Source organism: Abramis brama, assembly GCF_963993115.1.
Source record: "Abramis brama genome assembly, chromosome: 24".
NCBI classification, from domain to species: Eukaryota; Metazoa; Chordata; class Actinopteri; order Cypriniformes; family Leuciscidae; genus Abramis; species Abramis brama.
Window position 1 is genome coordinate 28,574,036 of NC_139986.1, and position 13,883 is coordinate 28,587,918.

At 35.0% G+C, this 13,883-nt stretch overlaps 1 protein-coding gene across 1 annotated transcript in view; it reads right to left on the reverse strand.

The window, feature by feature from the left end:
• Nucleotides 1-13,883, reverse strand: part of scn5lab (sodium channel, voltage gated, type V-like, alpha b) — a 153,213-nt gene that overhangs the window by 59,538 nt on the left and 79,792 nt on the right. The window contains exons 15-16 of the mRNA XM_084102657.1: nt 6,883-7,056; nt 5,774-6,130 (exon numbers count right to left, since the gene is read on the reverse strand). Coding sequence (XP_083958783.1) covers nt 5,774-6,130; nt 6,883-7,056 — 531 coding nt within the window. The remainder of the gene's footprint in view (nt 1-5,773; nt 6,131-6,882; nt 7,057-13,883) is intronic.

Genomic DNA, 13,883 nt, shown 5'->3' on the forward strand with positions numbered 1-13,883 from the left:
ATAGGGGCAGTGTAGGGGGATAGAATATACAGTTTGTACAGTATAAAAACCATTACGCCTATGGAATGTCCTGACAAATCACATAAACATGGCTGTGTGTGTGTGTGTGTGTGTGTGTGTGTGTGTGTGTGTGTGTGTGTGTGTGTGTGTGTGTGTGAGACTCTGTTCAGCGGTGGCTGGTAATGCCGCTGTATTTACACGTCCCGTACAGAATCCTGACACCTGTTCTTCACATCAAACGCTGGAGATCCCCATCAAACCCCCTTTAATGATGTAAATATGAATAATTCTGCTCTGTGAACGCGGATGAGAACAAACGAGTGCTTGAATAAGCGTTTAACACACTACAGGTGCAGTTTAGGGGTATTTGACCTTTTGGCTGTTCAGTCAACTACAAATGAAGATTTATGAGCGTTTCTAATGGCTTTCTCACATTCCCACAGTAGAACAACCGGCACGCTATTAAACCAGCTTATTTTAATAAAACAGCCACTGTTTGTGAATATCATCAAGAAATGTCCGGGTCATATGCTATAATCTAAATAAAAAATATATATATATTTATTAAGAATAAATATAGATTTTTTGCAAAAGAAAAACAAGCCTTTTTAAAAATGATTTTGACATGAAAATTTCCCCCAAATACTCATTAAAAAAATCTCATTCTTATTACTATAAAACAGTGTTTAAAATCATCTGATAAAATCAATAAAATCATCATCACCAATGTAATAAAATAAAATAAACTTTTTGCTAAAATAAATCTTCACGTTGGAGATTTTTTTTAACAAAAGTAATATTTATTCTTAATATTATTTATTAATAATATATATTTTTTATAAAAATGTTAAGCCTTTTTAAAAATTATTTTGACATTATGTACATGAACATTTCTCCCAAAATTCTCATAAAAAATCATATCACATATGAAATATGAAAATATGAAAACCATCTTGTCCGGATGCATTAAAATCAGCATGAATCAATTCATAGCACTACAAGCTCTAATTTTAAATGATTATTATTAAATTATAATTTATTACAATAAAAACTATCATGTATACTAGTAATAAAATAAAATAACTCAATTGCTCAAATCACTCAGCATGTGTTTAAGATTATTACAGTCAGCTATTTTCTAAACAAGACCACACACACACACATACACACACACAGACACATTCTTAACTAATAGTCATAAACGCTGAAACAAATGAGGGAAGTGAAGTAAATAACGCCTGACACGAGGGACAGAAACAGTATTTATCCAAAAGAAGGCAGCATTACATTGTCATCCTCCGTCAAAGTGCCTATGATGCCTTAAAATACCACCGAGGAAGGTCTCTACCACATTTGGGATCGCATAGACAAAAATACATAGTGCACTGCATATTAAACTCAGCACTCAGAACAGGGCTCAGTATAATCAAATGAACCACTGGATTGTTTGCAATTCAAATGCATTGTGTGCAAATTTAAAACACATTACCCAGCGCACACTGCCTCGCGCCCCATGGCCCCTGCAAATACTTCCACAGTCTCTAAGTGACAAGTCGGGATGATCTAAAAATATCGATGGTGTAACAAAGGTACAAGTATTTGACCTTTAACTGTTGTATGCAAATGAAATCATGCAGGAAAGATCAGGTCACAGCATTCGAGCGACGCCACACATCTGCAGTGTTTCTGAAATGCTCGTCAGTGTATCGGAGGTGATTCTGTCCTCATAACAGCGTCTCTAAAGGCAGCGAGGATGGAAAAGCCCTGGTACTCGTCCAGCCTCAATTCCCCCAGTTCACATTTGCATGTGTTAATCGCTCTGGTGAAACTCTCTATTCCATCTGTACCAAACCCTCTGTTATGCAATATCAATATCTTATGAACAGGCCCAGATGCAATCAATCTGCACACTTATTTTACAGTCCTGCACAATGTCTAGACTCTACATGGAGAAACTCTCGCAGTATTTGCCTTTGCTACTGATCTCAGGGTTGATATGTTGGAAATCAGTGTTTACACTTTAACATGATATCCTTTGGATTATGTCATCTGTCAAATTCAAAATAAATCAAATCAAATAAAAAAAAAGATATATGGCATATTTTCTGTGGGTGAAAACCTGCAGAATGGATTTAAACATGATCAAATCTCAGTAAGATTTTTCTTTAGTACTCTGATTCAGCAAGGACACATTTAATTGATCAAAAGTGACCGTAAATGCATTTATAATGTTACAAAAGATTTCTCATTCAAATAAATGCTGTACTTTTGAGCTTTCTTTATATCATCGAACCCTGAAAATAAAAATGTATCACGGTTTCCACAAAAATATGAACTGTTTTCAACATTGATAATAATCATAAATGTTTCTTGAGCAGCAAATCATCATAATACATCATATCATATATTATGATTTGTGAAGGATCATGTGACACTGAAGACTGGAGTAATGATGCTGAAAATTCAGCTTTGATCACAGAAATAAATTACACTTTACTATATATTCACATAGAAAACATATGATTTAAAATTGTAAAAACATTTTTGGCCCTATCTTGCACCCAGCGCAATTGACTTTGTACACCGACGCATGTATCATTCTTATTTTGCACCCGCGCACAGCGGACTTTTCCCTCCACAGACGCACGCCGGTAAATTAGGGAATGAACTTGCGCTCCCGGGGGCGGTTCAGCGGAAAGAGGAGGCGTGTTCCGGCGCAAACGTTCCCTGGTGCTATTTTGCAGTTTCAGAAAACAATTCCGCCACTGACCAGGAGAAACCTCGTCTAAAGTCAGCAAAGTGTTGCGCATGTTATTCAGAGGCTATTTTAAGGGCGCATGCTTGGCCATAATCAATGTAGCGTGTGCACAACGCACACACACTTTGATTCTCTCATCTACACAGAAGCAGCAGTTTCCATTTTTGCAAATCATACATTATTACAAGGAAAAATATTACCACACGAGGGAAATCATTGTTGTGTCCATGAAGATGTGAAAAAACAGGCATAAATCTAGCTTACACATTTACCCAAATTATCATACGCCTGTTTAACCGAAGCTAATCTGGGTGTGTTTCTCCATCCCCAATGTCACTTCTCTGTGTTTTACGGCCCTGACGAGAACGTCGGTCTCCTCGGCTGTGAACCGCTCCTGGCGTGCGTCTGGCAAATCCGCCGTTATAATAGCAATCCGCCATGGAACAAGCGCGTCTGCTCTTAAAGGGAATGTGAGATGACGCTCTGATTGGTTTATTTCACATTACGCCCAAACCACACCTATGAATAATGAAGCTACTTCAGACCAACACATTTTAGATTTGCGTCGGGCGCAAGATTCATTTATCCCGCCGGTATAATAGCAACAGCGCCAAGACCCGCCCACAAAGTTACTTGCGTTTCGCGCTTGATACTTGCGTTTCAGATCGTTAAAATAGGGCCCTTTACATTTTTTACTGTATTTTGATCAAATAAATGCAGCCTTGGTGAGCAGACTTCTTTCAACAACATCTTACTGAACTCAAACTGAATGCTGGAAACCCTTTTGGAGACCACATTTGTAAATCACACATTTCAGCAAAAGCTCTTTCACTCCTCCATTTGTCTTGTTGTCGACAGACGTCAGAAACTGAACGCACATCTGTATACTATATCAGTGTAGACAGCATCAATGATTATAATCACATCCAGTGTATGTAAATATCAGCCGTTAAGCGACTGAACACCAGTGGGCGGGGCCTGTGGTGCGATGATGTATAACTATCGATCGATGTCTTGCTCTGGAGGCGGGCATATGCAAATGTATTTGCCAGTGTGACGTCACAGATCCTGCAATATCAAAATGAGCCGTTTTTGAAGCTTGATTAAATAAATACTTAATTCATAATGAGGATTTTAAGCTATGAAACAAATTAGATTTCTCATGTCATGACATGTTTAAGAGGATCTGTGATATAAACGCAAACACTCACATCTCACATTTGGGGCTTTGCAGGAACTGGTGAGTTATTGAGATCAATTACCCATGAGCCACTGAGCAAAACAATTCACCCCAGACGCTCACAGGGCAATTATTGCACATGAAGACTTTGATTAAAAAAAACACCCACTAAATAATAAATACATCACAGGTCTTTCAAATAAAAGATTCATTCATTATGTAGGTATGTATCCAAATCAAAAGAAATTATTTTAATGACTTTATCAGTTTGTATTCCTCACATCATTTTAATCAAGCATGGACGTGTTTCAAACAGAGTTCATGAGTCTGAGTTAATCAGATGCAAATATGACCCTCAGCAATAATAACACCGGTTATAACAGCGGTGCTTTATGAAGCTCGTCTGACACGAGCGTTGAGAGACAGCAGACAATATAAACATGCAATCACCTCAACAAAAGGTGCATCCCAAATGCATACTTGTGCACTATTCTACGCCATTTTGTAGTGTAAATAGTGCGAGTAGTGCGTTCACACTGAAAATTCCCAAAAGAAAAAGTGCACTTTAACTACCCGGATGATGCACTTATTTAACCGGGAAAACGAAGTGTGGAACGTTTATTCTGCATTCTTTTGGACTCCGCTGAATCCGAAGTGCTGTCTGTACGCTGTTACTACTATGCTGTAATAAACTTAAAGGGATAGTTCACCCAAAAATGAAAATTAGCCCATGATTTACTCACCCTGAAGCCAGTTATTTTAGTCGATAAAGTTTTAAATATGGATATTTTCCTTACACGAACGCATTGCATTCGCTTCAGAAGACCTTTATTATCTCGCCAGAGCCGCTTCAAGCACTTTTATCATGAATAGATGCGCTTTGATGGACTTCCAAGAAAATATACCCATTGACTCCCATTAAAAGGCTTGGAAGAGCCAGGATATTTTTTAATATAACTCGTCTTAAAGGGGTGGTTGATTATGATTTCACTTTTCTAACTTTAGTTAGTGTGTAATGTTGCTGTTTGAGCATAAACAACATCTGCAAAGTTACGACACTCAAAGTTCAAAGCAAAGGGAGATATTTGCTTTTAAAGAAATCGCTTTTTAAGGACTACAACAAACGGCTGGTAGAGACTACACCACATTCCTCCCGGGTTAGTGACATCACCAACCCTAAAATTTACATAAACCCGCCCCCACAACACGATTTATAGATTATCAAGACAGAATATGCTAATCAATGACTAGAAGATAACTACACATAAGCTACATAAATTCATCAACTAACCCTTCAGAAATGTCCAGTTGCTTCTACATATTGTCACTTCTTCTTGAGTCTCTCCATCATTGTCTGACTCCGGTTTGAACATAAAAGGCTAAAAGTTTAGAAATTTTCAGTGCATGTGTGTGTGAGGTAAAAGGACACAAGCTGTTGAAGCTCCGCCCCCCTGTGCCGGGAGCAGCAGCTCATTTGCATTTAAAGGGACAGATACAAAAACGGTGCGTTTTTGCTCACCCTCAAAAAGTGACAATTTTAACATGTTATATAAAAATATCTGTGGGGTATTTTGAGCTAAAACTTCACACACACACTCTGGGGACATCAGAGACTTATTTTACATCTTGTGAAAAGGGCATTATACCACCCCTTTAAAGAAGAATGTCATGTACACCAGGCTTCAGGGTGAGTAAATCATGGGCTAATTCTCATTTTTGGGTGAACTATCCCTTTAATTTTTGAGATCTTCGAAGTCCACATCATTTTTTCTTACAGTGTATAAGTGCATAGTGTATAGTGCATCATTTGAGAAATAGCTAAAGAAACAACTTACCACGAGGTTCCCGATAACCATGACCAGCATGAAGACCAGAATACAGAGAGGCTGACCGGCCACTTCCATACAATCCCACATGGTCTCGATCCACTCCCCACACAAGACCCGGAACACGATGAGGAACGAGTGGAAGAAGTCCTTCATGTGCCAGCGGGGCAGCGTACAGTCCTTGGAGATCTTGCACACACACGACTCGTAGTTCTTCCCGAACAGCTGCATGCCGACCACGGCGAAGATGAAGACGATGATGGCCAGAACCAGGGTCAGATTCCCCAGAGCGCCGACAGAGTTCCCGATGATCTTGATCAGCGTGTTCAGAGTCGGCCACGACTTCGCCAGCTTGAAGACCCTCAGCTGGAGGAGAAGGAGAAGAGCCGGTTTGCGAACAGAACAAACGAATGCGACAGAAACTCGTCAGTCAGTTAGAAGTAGAGCTGCACGATTCTGGAAAAACGGAGAATCGCGATTTCTTTTGGTTTCAAAACTGAGATGGCGATTCTGAACAGACTACTAAACAAAATAACATCTAATTTACTAGAGGATCTGACAAATTGTAATTATTCCTGGCTATTTAAAATGTTTAACGAATCTGAATTAATTATTTAAAAAAACAATTTTAAATGGGATGAATGAATGATTCAACGACTCACTTATATGTACCTCATTGTTTCATTAATGGATGAATCAGCATTTTTTAAACAAATCTTTTGAATGAATGATTCAATGCCACATACTTTTTTTAACAGTCACTTGTCGCCACCTACTGGTGTAACTATGTAATCGATACAATCGTTATTTGAAGCGTTAAGTTACTTTCAAAAGGTGATTTGCTTAATTTTGATCGTTTTTGTAAACATCAATGTTTGTATGTAAACTATAAACTTGTATCCCAGTTCTTCTATGATAATCTGAATATTTGTTACACAGAAATAACGAAACTGTGTGGTTGAAAAGAAGCTGTTTCATACCTATGCATGACAACTGCTCTCAGCGCCAACGCAGACGTGAATCGTTGTCATTTAGGAATGAGATCAAGCGGGTGTTTAGATCGAGATCACGATCTTTTACCGATTAATCGTGCAGCTCTAGATAGAAGCGTGTTTTACCAGTCTGAATGAGCGCAGGACGGACAGACCCTCCACGTTGGACAGACCCAGCTCCATGAGACTCAGACTCACTATGAGACTGTCGAAAATGTTCCAGCCCTGCTGAAAGTAAAAGTACGGGTCCAGAGCGATGATCTTCAACACCATCTCGGCCGTGAAGATTCCCGTGAACACCTGACAACAACATCAGATGAAACAAGTTGCTTTATGTTTTCTTTGTTTACGTTTATGCATGTGGAAGATGCTTTTATCCAAAGCGTTTCAATGCTATACATTTTCTGGAAATCAAACCCAATCGAACTGTTTGAGCTACAAGAATGATTATATTTATATGCATCTTTACATAAATAAATATATACATGGGAATGTATAAACAAATGTGTAAATTAGTGCTGTCAAATCGATTAATCGCATCTAACATAAAAATTTGTAAATGTGTGTGCGTGTGTGTATATATATATATTATGTATATATACATACACACACACACACACATTATATAAACAAACATTTATGTAAGATGCGATTAATCGATTTAACATCACTAGTATAAATGTAAATTAATGTATGTATAAACAATAAGTAAATATATATAAGAAAATGTATAAATAAATGTATAGATGTAAATGAATGTACATAAACATGCAGACTTGAATAAATGCATTTATTAGTTTCTACAGATGTAGATTTGCTTGAAAAAACAGTCAATATTTATTGTGATTGGCTTTGTTGTGAATATTACATTGCTGCAAAACTCTAGGATATGACCTATTAATGTAGTACTGAATTTTTTTCTTTAAATTGTATTTATTACTTATTTTTTTATGTACTTCTGAGTACTATACTATTATTGGAAGCTGAAAGCATAATTAAATTAGCCAATATATATACATATAAATATAAGACAGGCATGCAAGGGGCGGGGCATGTGTAGAACTTTGTGATTGACAGGTGGTTCGATCCTGCAGAATCCTGAGATATGTGTGTGTACACCTATATACAGGTGTGTGTGTATATCTACGACAGGTCTGCTGCTGCTTTGGGTCTTTTATATATGAGACCCTGAATCACAAAACCAGTCACATGTCGCACGGGTATATCTGTGGCAATAGCCAACAATACATTGAATGGGTCAAAATTAACGATTTTTCTTTTATGCCAAAAATCATTAGGATATTAAGTAAAGATCATGTTCCATGGAGATATTTTGTACATTTCCAACCGTAAATATATAAAACATTTATTTTTGTGAGTGAATGCAGCACAATCGCCAACATAAATGCACAACTTTAAAGGAGATTTTCTCAATGTTTTGATTTTTTTGCATCCTCAGATTCCAGATTTTCAATAGTTGTCTCTCAACCAAATATTGTCCTATCCTAACAAACCATACATCAATGGAAAGCTTATTTATTCAGATTTCAGGTGATGTTTTACCCATGTGACTGGTTTTGTGGTCCAGGGTCACATATGAGAGTTGCTCTGTTTCTTGTATCTTGTATCTGCGCGTGTGGATGTGACTACGACACGTCACACACACACTGTGAAGATGAACAGACCAGAACACCGTCTCTGGTTCTGCCTCACGTCCCGTAATGAACGCTTTCATCTAAACAATAAACAGAGATCTGGAAAGACATCTTCATCCTCTCTGAGAGTGAATCTCATGAAAACACGCAATTCACCCGACCAAAACAATTTTTTTTAAGTATTATTATATTAATTATCAAGTCACAAGGCAAAAATTATGTATTATGTAATGAAAATCAATGAAAGCACATTTTTTGTGTGTTGAACCTGGAAAAAAAAATGTTAGAAATACAAATTAGTATTTCTTTATTAAAATCAGCATAATTTAAACACATCACAATAAATAGTACTATTATGTAGTAATATAAATACTTTAATTAAAATAATATTTAAAAATGTATGAATTTTAATAAAAAAATAAAGTGCTTAATAGTTGATTATTACAAAATTGCTTTGTTAATTTAAATAAATAAATTGAGATAAAATATAAATATAGAGATGTGTTGCCTTTAAATGATTTTATTTCAGTTACTTTTAAATGGTCTGACTTTTGATTTTGGGGTAAATCATGACCTTCCACTGAGATTCACCCTCGAGGAGATTTGTTATCCTCTCCAGTCTACAGTGAGTCATTTTCATATCGCTGACGATGAGATGGTGAGCATAACAGATTCATACAGACACATCATCATCATCATCATGTGAACATCACTGACAGCCGCTGTGCAGACACACGAGACTCAGAGTGACTGAGCTTCACCTCTCAGACACACATTAACATCTCCATGAAGCAATTAACTCAGCGTACAGATCCTATCCCTGAGACTCGCACACATGCTGGCCTGTTTTAACCCAATTCTGGGTCAAATATGGACAAACTCAAACGCTGGGTTAAAAATCTCCCCTTATCTGTGAAAATGTCAAATACTGTTAATAAATTTAAATCTAAATTTCCTTTGGCTTTTTAAACTTTGTATGTTAAATTTGCTGATTTTATTTTGTATTGTTCCTTTTTACTTTTTGTTTGTTTCCTTTCATTGTTTTATCTTATTTGTAGCACTATGGTGTTTATCTGTGCTTAATAAATACATGAATGAAAACGTAATTAAAAAATGTAACCCAATGGCTGGGTTTGTCCATATTTGACCCAAAGTTGGGTTGAAGCAACGGCCGTTTTTCGAGTGAACTGAACGTGGAGCCGGGAGGCGTTTGGTCATTTCTGAAGCCTGAACTGAATGTGTTCAGAGTGACGGACACACACCGACGACATCATCATTTATTTACATCATCATCCTGTCTGTTGAGACAGCTGACACAGGAAATGACATCATCGTCGTGTCTGTTGAGACAGCTGACACTTCTGAAACTAACAATCAAACGCCTCAGGCGCGCTCTGGACACGGCCAACAATAGAAACAATAGAAGAAAATGTATATAATATAATATAATATAATATAACAACATAATTTAATAAAACATAATATAATATAATTAATATAATATATCATTTATGAGTCATTAAGTGATTATATAATTAAAATACTCTGATAAAGCGTGGAGGTCATGACAAATGTATATTTTTTTAAGTTCATTATACTATATTTTATACAATATAATAATATAAACTAAAATTAAACAAAAGTACTAAAATTACTGAAGTTGAAATAAAAATAAATTAAAGCTAAGTAGAAGTAGATATGGATCTTTATTTACTTGTTATAAACTAAAACTATTAAAAAAAATGTTTTTGTTAATTGAAATAAAGCTGAAATAAAATAAAATAAATATTAAAAGAATTTGTTGAAACTTAAAATAAGCTAAAGTACTAAAATTGCTAAAACTACAAATGAAATAAAAAAGCTAAATAGAAATATTACAAAAAACAACATAACAAAATTATATTTTAAATGTAAATATGACAATTCAATTTGATTCATTCAATTTAATGTATTCATTAAAATTAACATTGACAATGACATGCTCATGACAATGAAAAGTGAAAATAAAAGTTAAATAAAAATATGAATAAATACTATAACTTCTACTATGAAACTGAGAATTAAATGTTTTTAAGAAAGATAAGAAAAGTCACTCAAATGAAATCTCATCTCAAATGACAATGAGAATAAACCGTTCGTGATCAAAAGTCAGAGATTTCAATATAATTTCCAAACGATCTGAACTTTAGCTCTGTAATTTTATCACATGAACTCTAACAATCAATTTTATTCCTCCAAAAGGAGTTTTAGGAGCCAAAGATCTGAGCTCTAGATGAAGACTCCTGAGCAATGAAGGAGAAACGAATGTTTGTGGAGCGTCTCTCCACCCGTCAGGGTGAGTTTATCCATCTCACACAGATTACAAACAACACGTGACCTCTGACCCCCAGTAGCGGTGACATAACACACTCTAACACACGCTAACACACGCGTGACTCACGCCTGTCTGCCTCTCTCTCTCTCTCTCTCTCTCTCTCTCTCTCACACACACACACACACACACACATACACTCTCTCTCTCTCTCTCTCTCTCTCTCAAAGCAACAAATGCTGTGTAAGTCAAACATGCATCAGTTCACATTCACACCAGCGTCAGGACATGTTGACACAACAAATCAAATCTCATGTCTTTGCCACCAATAAGACAACTTTTAAATAACCTTTATAAATATATAATAAATAACGTTTTTTTTTTTTTATTCATTAAAATGAAATATTTTGTTAAATGAAATAAAGCTGAACTAAAATAAAATATATATTATAAGAAAAATTATAAATGTTGCAAATAACTGTAATAAAATAAAGTACTAAAATTATTAAAACAAACTAAAATAAAAAATAATTACAGCTACATAGAATAATACATATTTGTAAAAATTCTTAAAATGAAAAAGAAAAAAAATCACATAAAATTAAAATTAAATATAAAATTTAGCAGTCAGGGTCGTGACACGGCAAACAATGTGGATCTTTATTCTACTCATTGTTATTGTTAACTAAAAATATTAAAATAGTTTTTGTTAATTAATAAAATAAAATAAAATAAAATAAAATAAAATAAAATAAAATAAAATAAAATAAAATAAAATAAAATAAAATAAAATAAAATAAAAGTTGCCTTTACAACTAATTGAAACAAAATAAAAAATATATGAAATAATATATCAACAGTTTGCTGTGTAATCGAAACATGAAATAATTCTCATCAATGTCAATACAGGACATGTTGGCAAAATAAATCAACCAATAAGGAATCCTTTTTATATATATGCCAGACATCCGAGCCGAGCAGAAGATGAGGCGAGTGGCCATCCTCAGTGAGCTTCACTTCAGCACGACTGTGTGTCAGTAATCCTCAGGGGTCAGAGGTCGTGAGCGAGTGGACTGTCACCTGTACAGCTCAGTGAACACTCGCATCGATCTCAGTCCTGAAGTGACTCGCTTCATGGACAGCATGTTCTCTTCTAACTACACTATTCTGCAGTCACAATGTGCCCTTTCCCACAATACAGTGTGCTAAACGTGACCTTCCAGCAGTGTTACAGACAGAGGGGATATCAACGTCTGCTTATTAAATTGGACATTTTTATGCAAGAAAATTACAGTTTTGGCAAATGTTTGTCTTTTCCTATTTACAGTCACAGCCTGATTAGATTGCTATTAGAAATATCAGTCATTGTAATTGTTTTATATTAATGTCTTGATCATAATAAATTATTTTTAATATATAATTTATATGTACACACCAACATTTGGGGTCAGATTTTTTTTTTAAAGAAAATAATGCTTTTATTCTGCAAGAATGCCTTAAATTGATCAAAGTGACTGTAAAGACATTTATAATGTTACAAGTTTCAAATAAATGCTTTTCTTTCTATTCATCGAAGAATCCTTACTAAGTAAAATGTATAATTTTCCACAATATACTGTAATATGAACTGTTTTCAACATTGATAATAATCATAAATGTTTTTTGAGCATCAAATCATCATATTAGAATGATTTGTGAAGGATCATGTGACACTGAAGACTGGAGTAATGATGCTGAAAATTCAGCTTTGATCACAGGAATAAATTACACTTTACTATATATTCACATAGAAAACAGATATTTTAAATTTTTAAAATATTTAGCAATTTTACTGTATTTTTGATCAAATAAATGCAGCAAATGCAGAAGAGAATCTTTCAAAAGCATTAAAAAATCTCCCAACTTTTGAACAGTAGTGTACATTTAAATAAAGGTAGATATAAACATTTTAATATAATATAATATAATTATAATATAATATAATATTTGATATAATGAAATGCATCAGTAAATCATGAGTAAATCATGAGTAAATTATCAGTAAATCATTAGTAAATCATCAGTAAATCATCAGTAAATCATGAGTAAATTATCAGTAAATCATTAGTAAATCATCAGTAAATCATCAGTAAATCATGAGTAAATCATGAGTAAATCATCAGTAAATCATAGGGGTGACCCCGAATAGTCGAAGATTCGATGCTTCGATAGGAGGAGCCTGATTCGACTACCGATCTCACGGTCGAATCTTCGCAGAGGTGTTATGAAACGAGGATCATGCCAGTTTGGCTATATGAGGGCGCTCAATGTCTGATTTCACATAGAACTAGCTTTTATGTCAATACGTTAATATTCAGCCTATTATGATAATGCTGTAGGCCTATATAAAAATGTGCAAGAAGCTTTTAATAAATATTTTTTTAACGTGCGTGAATAAATCCAAACACCCCATGACAGATTTAAGTTTCACTTTCAATCCGTGACCGACAGAGAGCGTCTTCGCGGCAAGGATTTAAATCTTTAACAATGTCTGGGATAAGAAAATCTAAAGTGTGGATGTACACCATCAGAAAGGATATTCTCCAAGGCTGGATTTAGCATCAGGAAAACCATGATCGCACTTTTGCCGGCCAACGTTAACATGTTTCACGCATAGACTGGGTTTCACGTTAGAATGTATTTTATCCGCGCGCACAATTTGAAAAGACTCCAACGGACAGACAGAGTGAAAGACTGGATTTGTTCTCTCGATCAGGTACAAGTGATTTAAAAACTTTTCAGCCGGTTCTAATTTTATGTTTGGATGCTGTTAACATTTTTAGCTAAAAAGACTGCCTCTCCAGTTTAGCATTTATTGTTGTTTCTGCAGTTAAAAAGACAAAGTTGAAAATTCTGGCTACTATCGTTATTTTAATAATTTCTTTATTTTAATTTTATTTATTAATCTGTCAGGGTTATCTAATCTAACTATTTGTGGCTTGTGTTTTGAATATATGTTCCCCTGCACTTTAGGCATTTTGCACACATTTGCTCCTCATCCTGTGACTTGATTCTGATTTATTTCGTTTTGTATTTTTATTTATTAGAAAGGTAGGCCTATATTCTGTTCTAATTTAATTTAGTAAATTAATTGTTTATTTTTTCGGTGCATGATGTTGTGC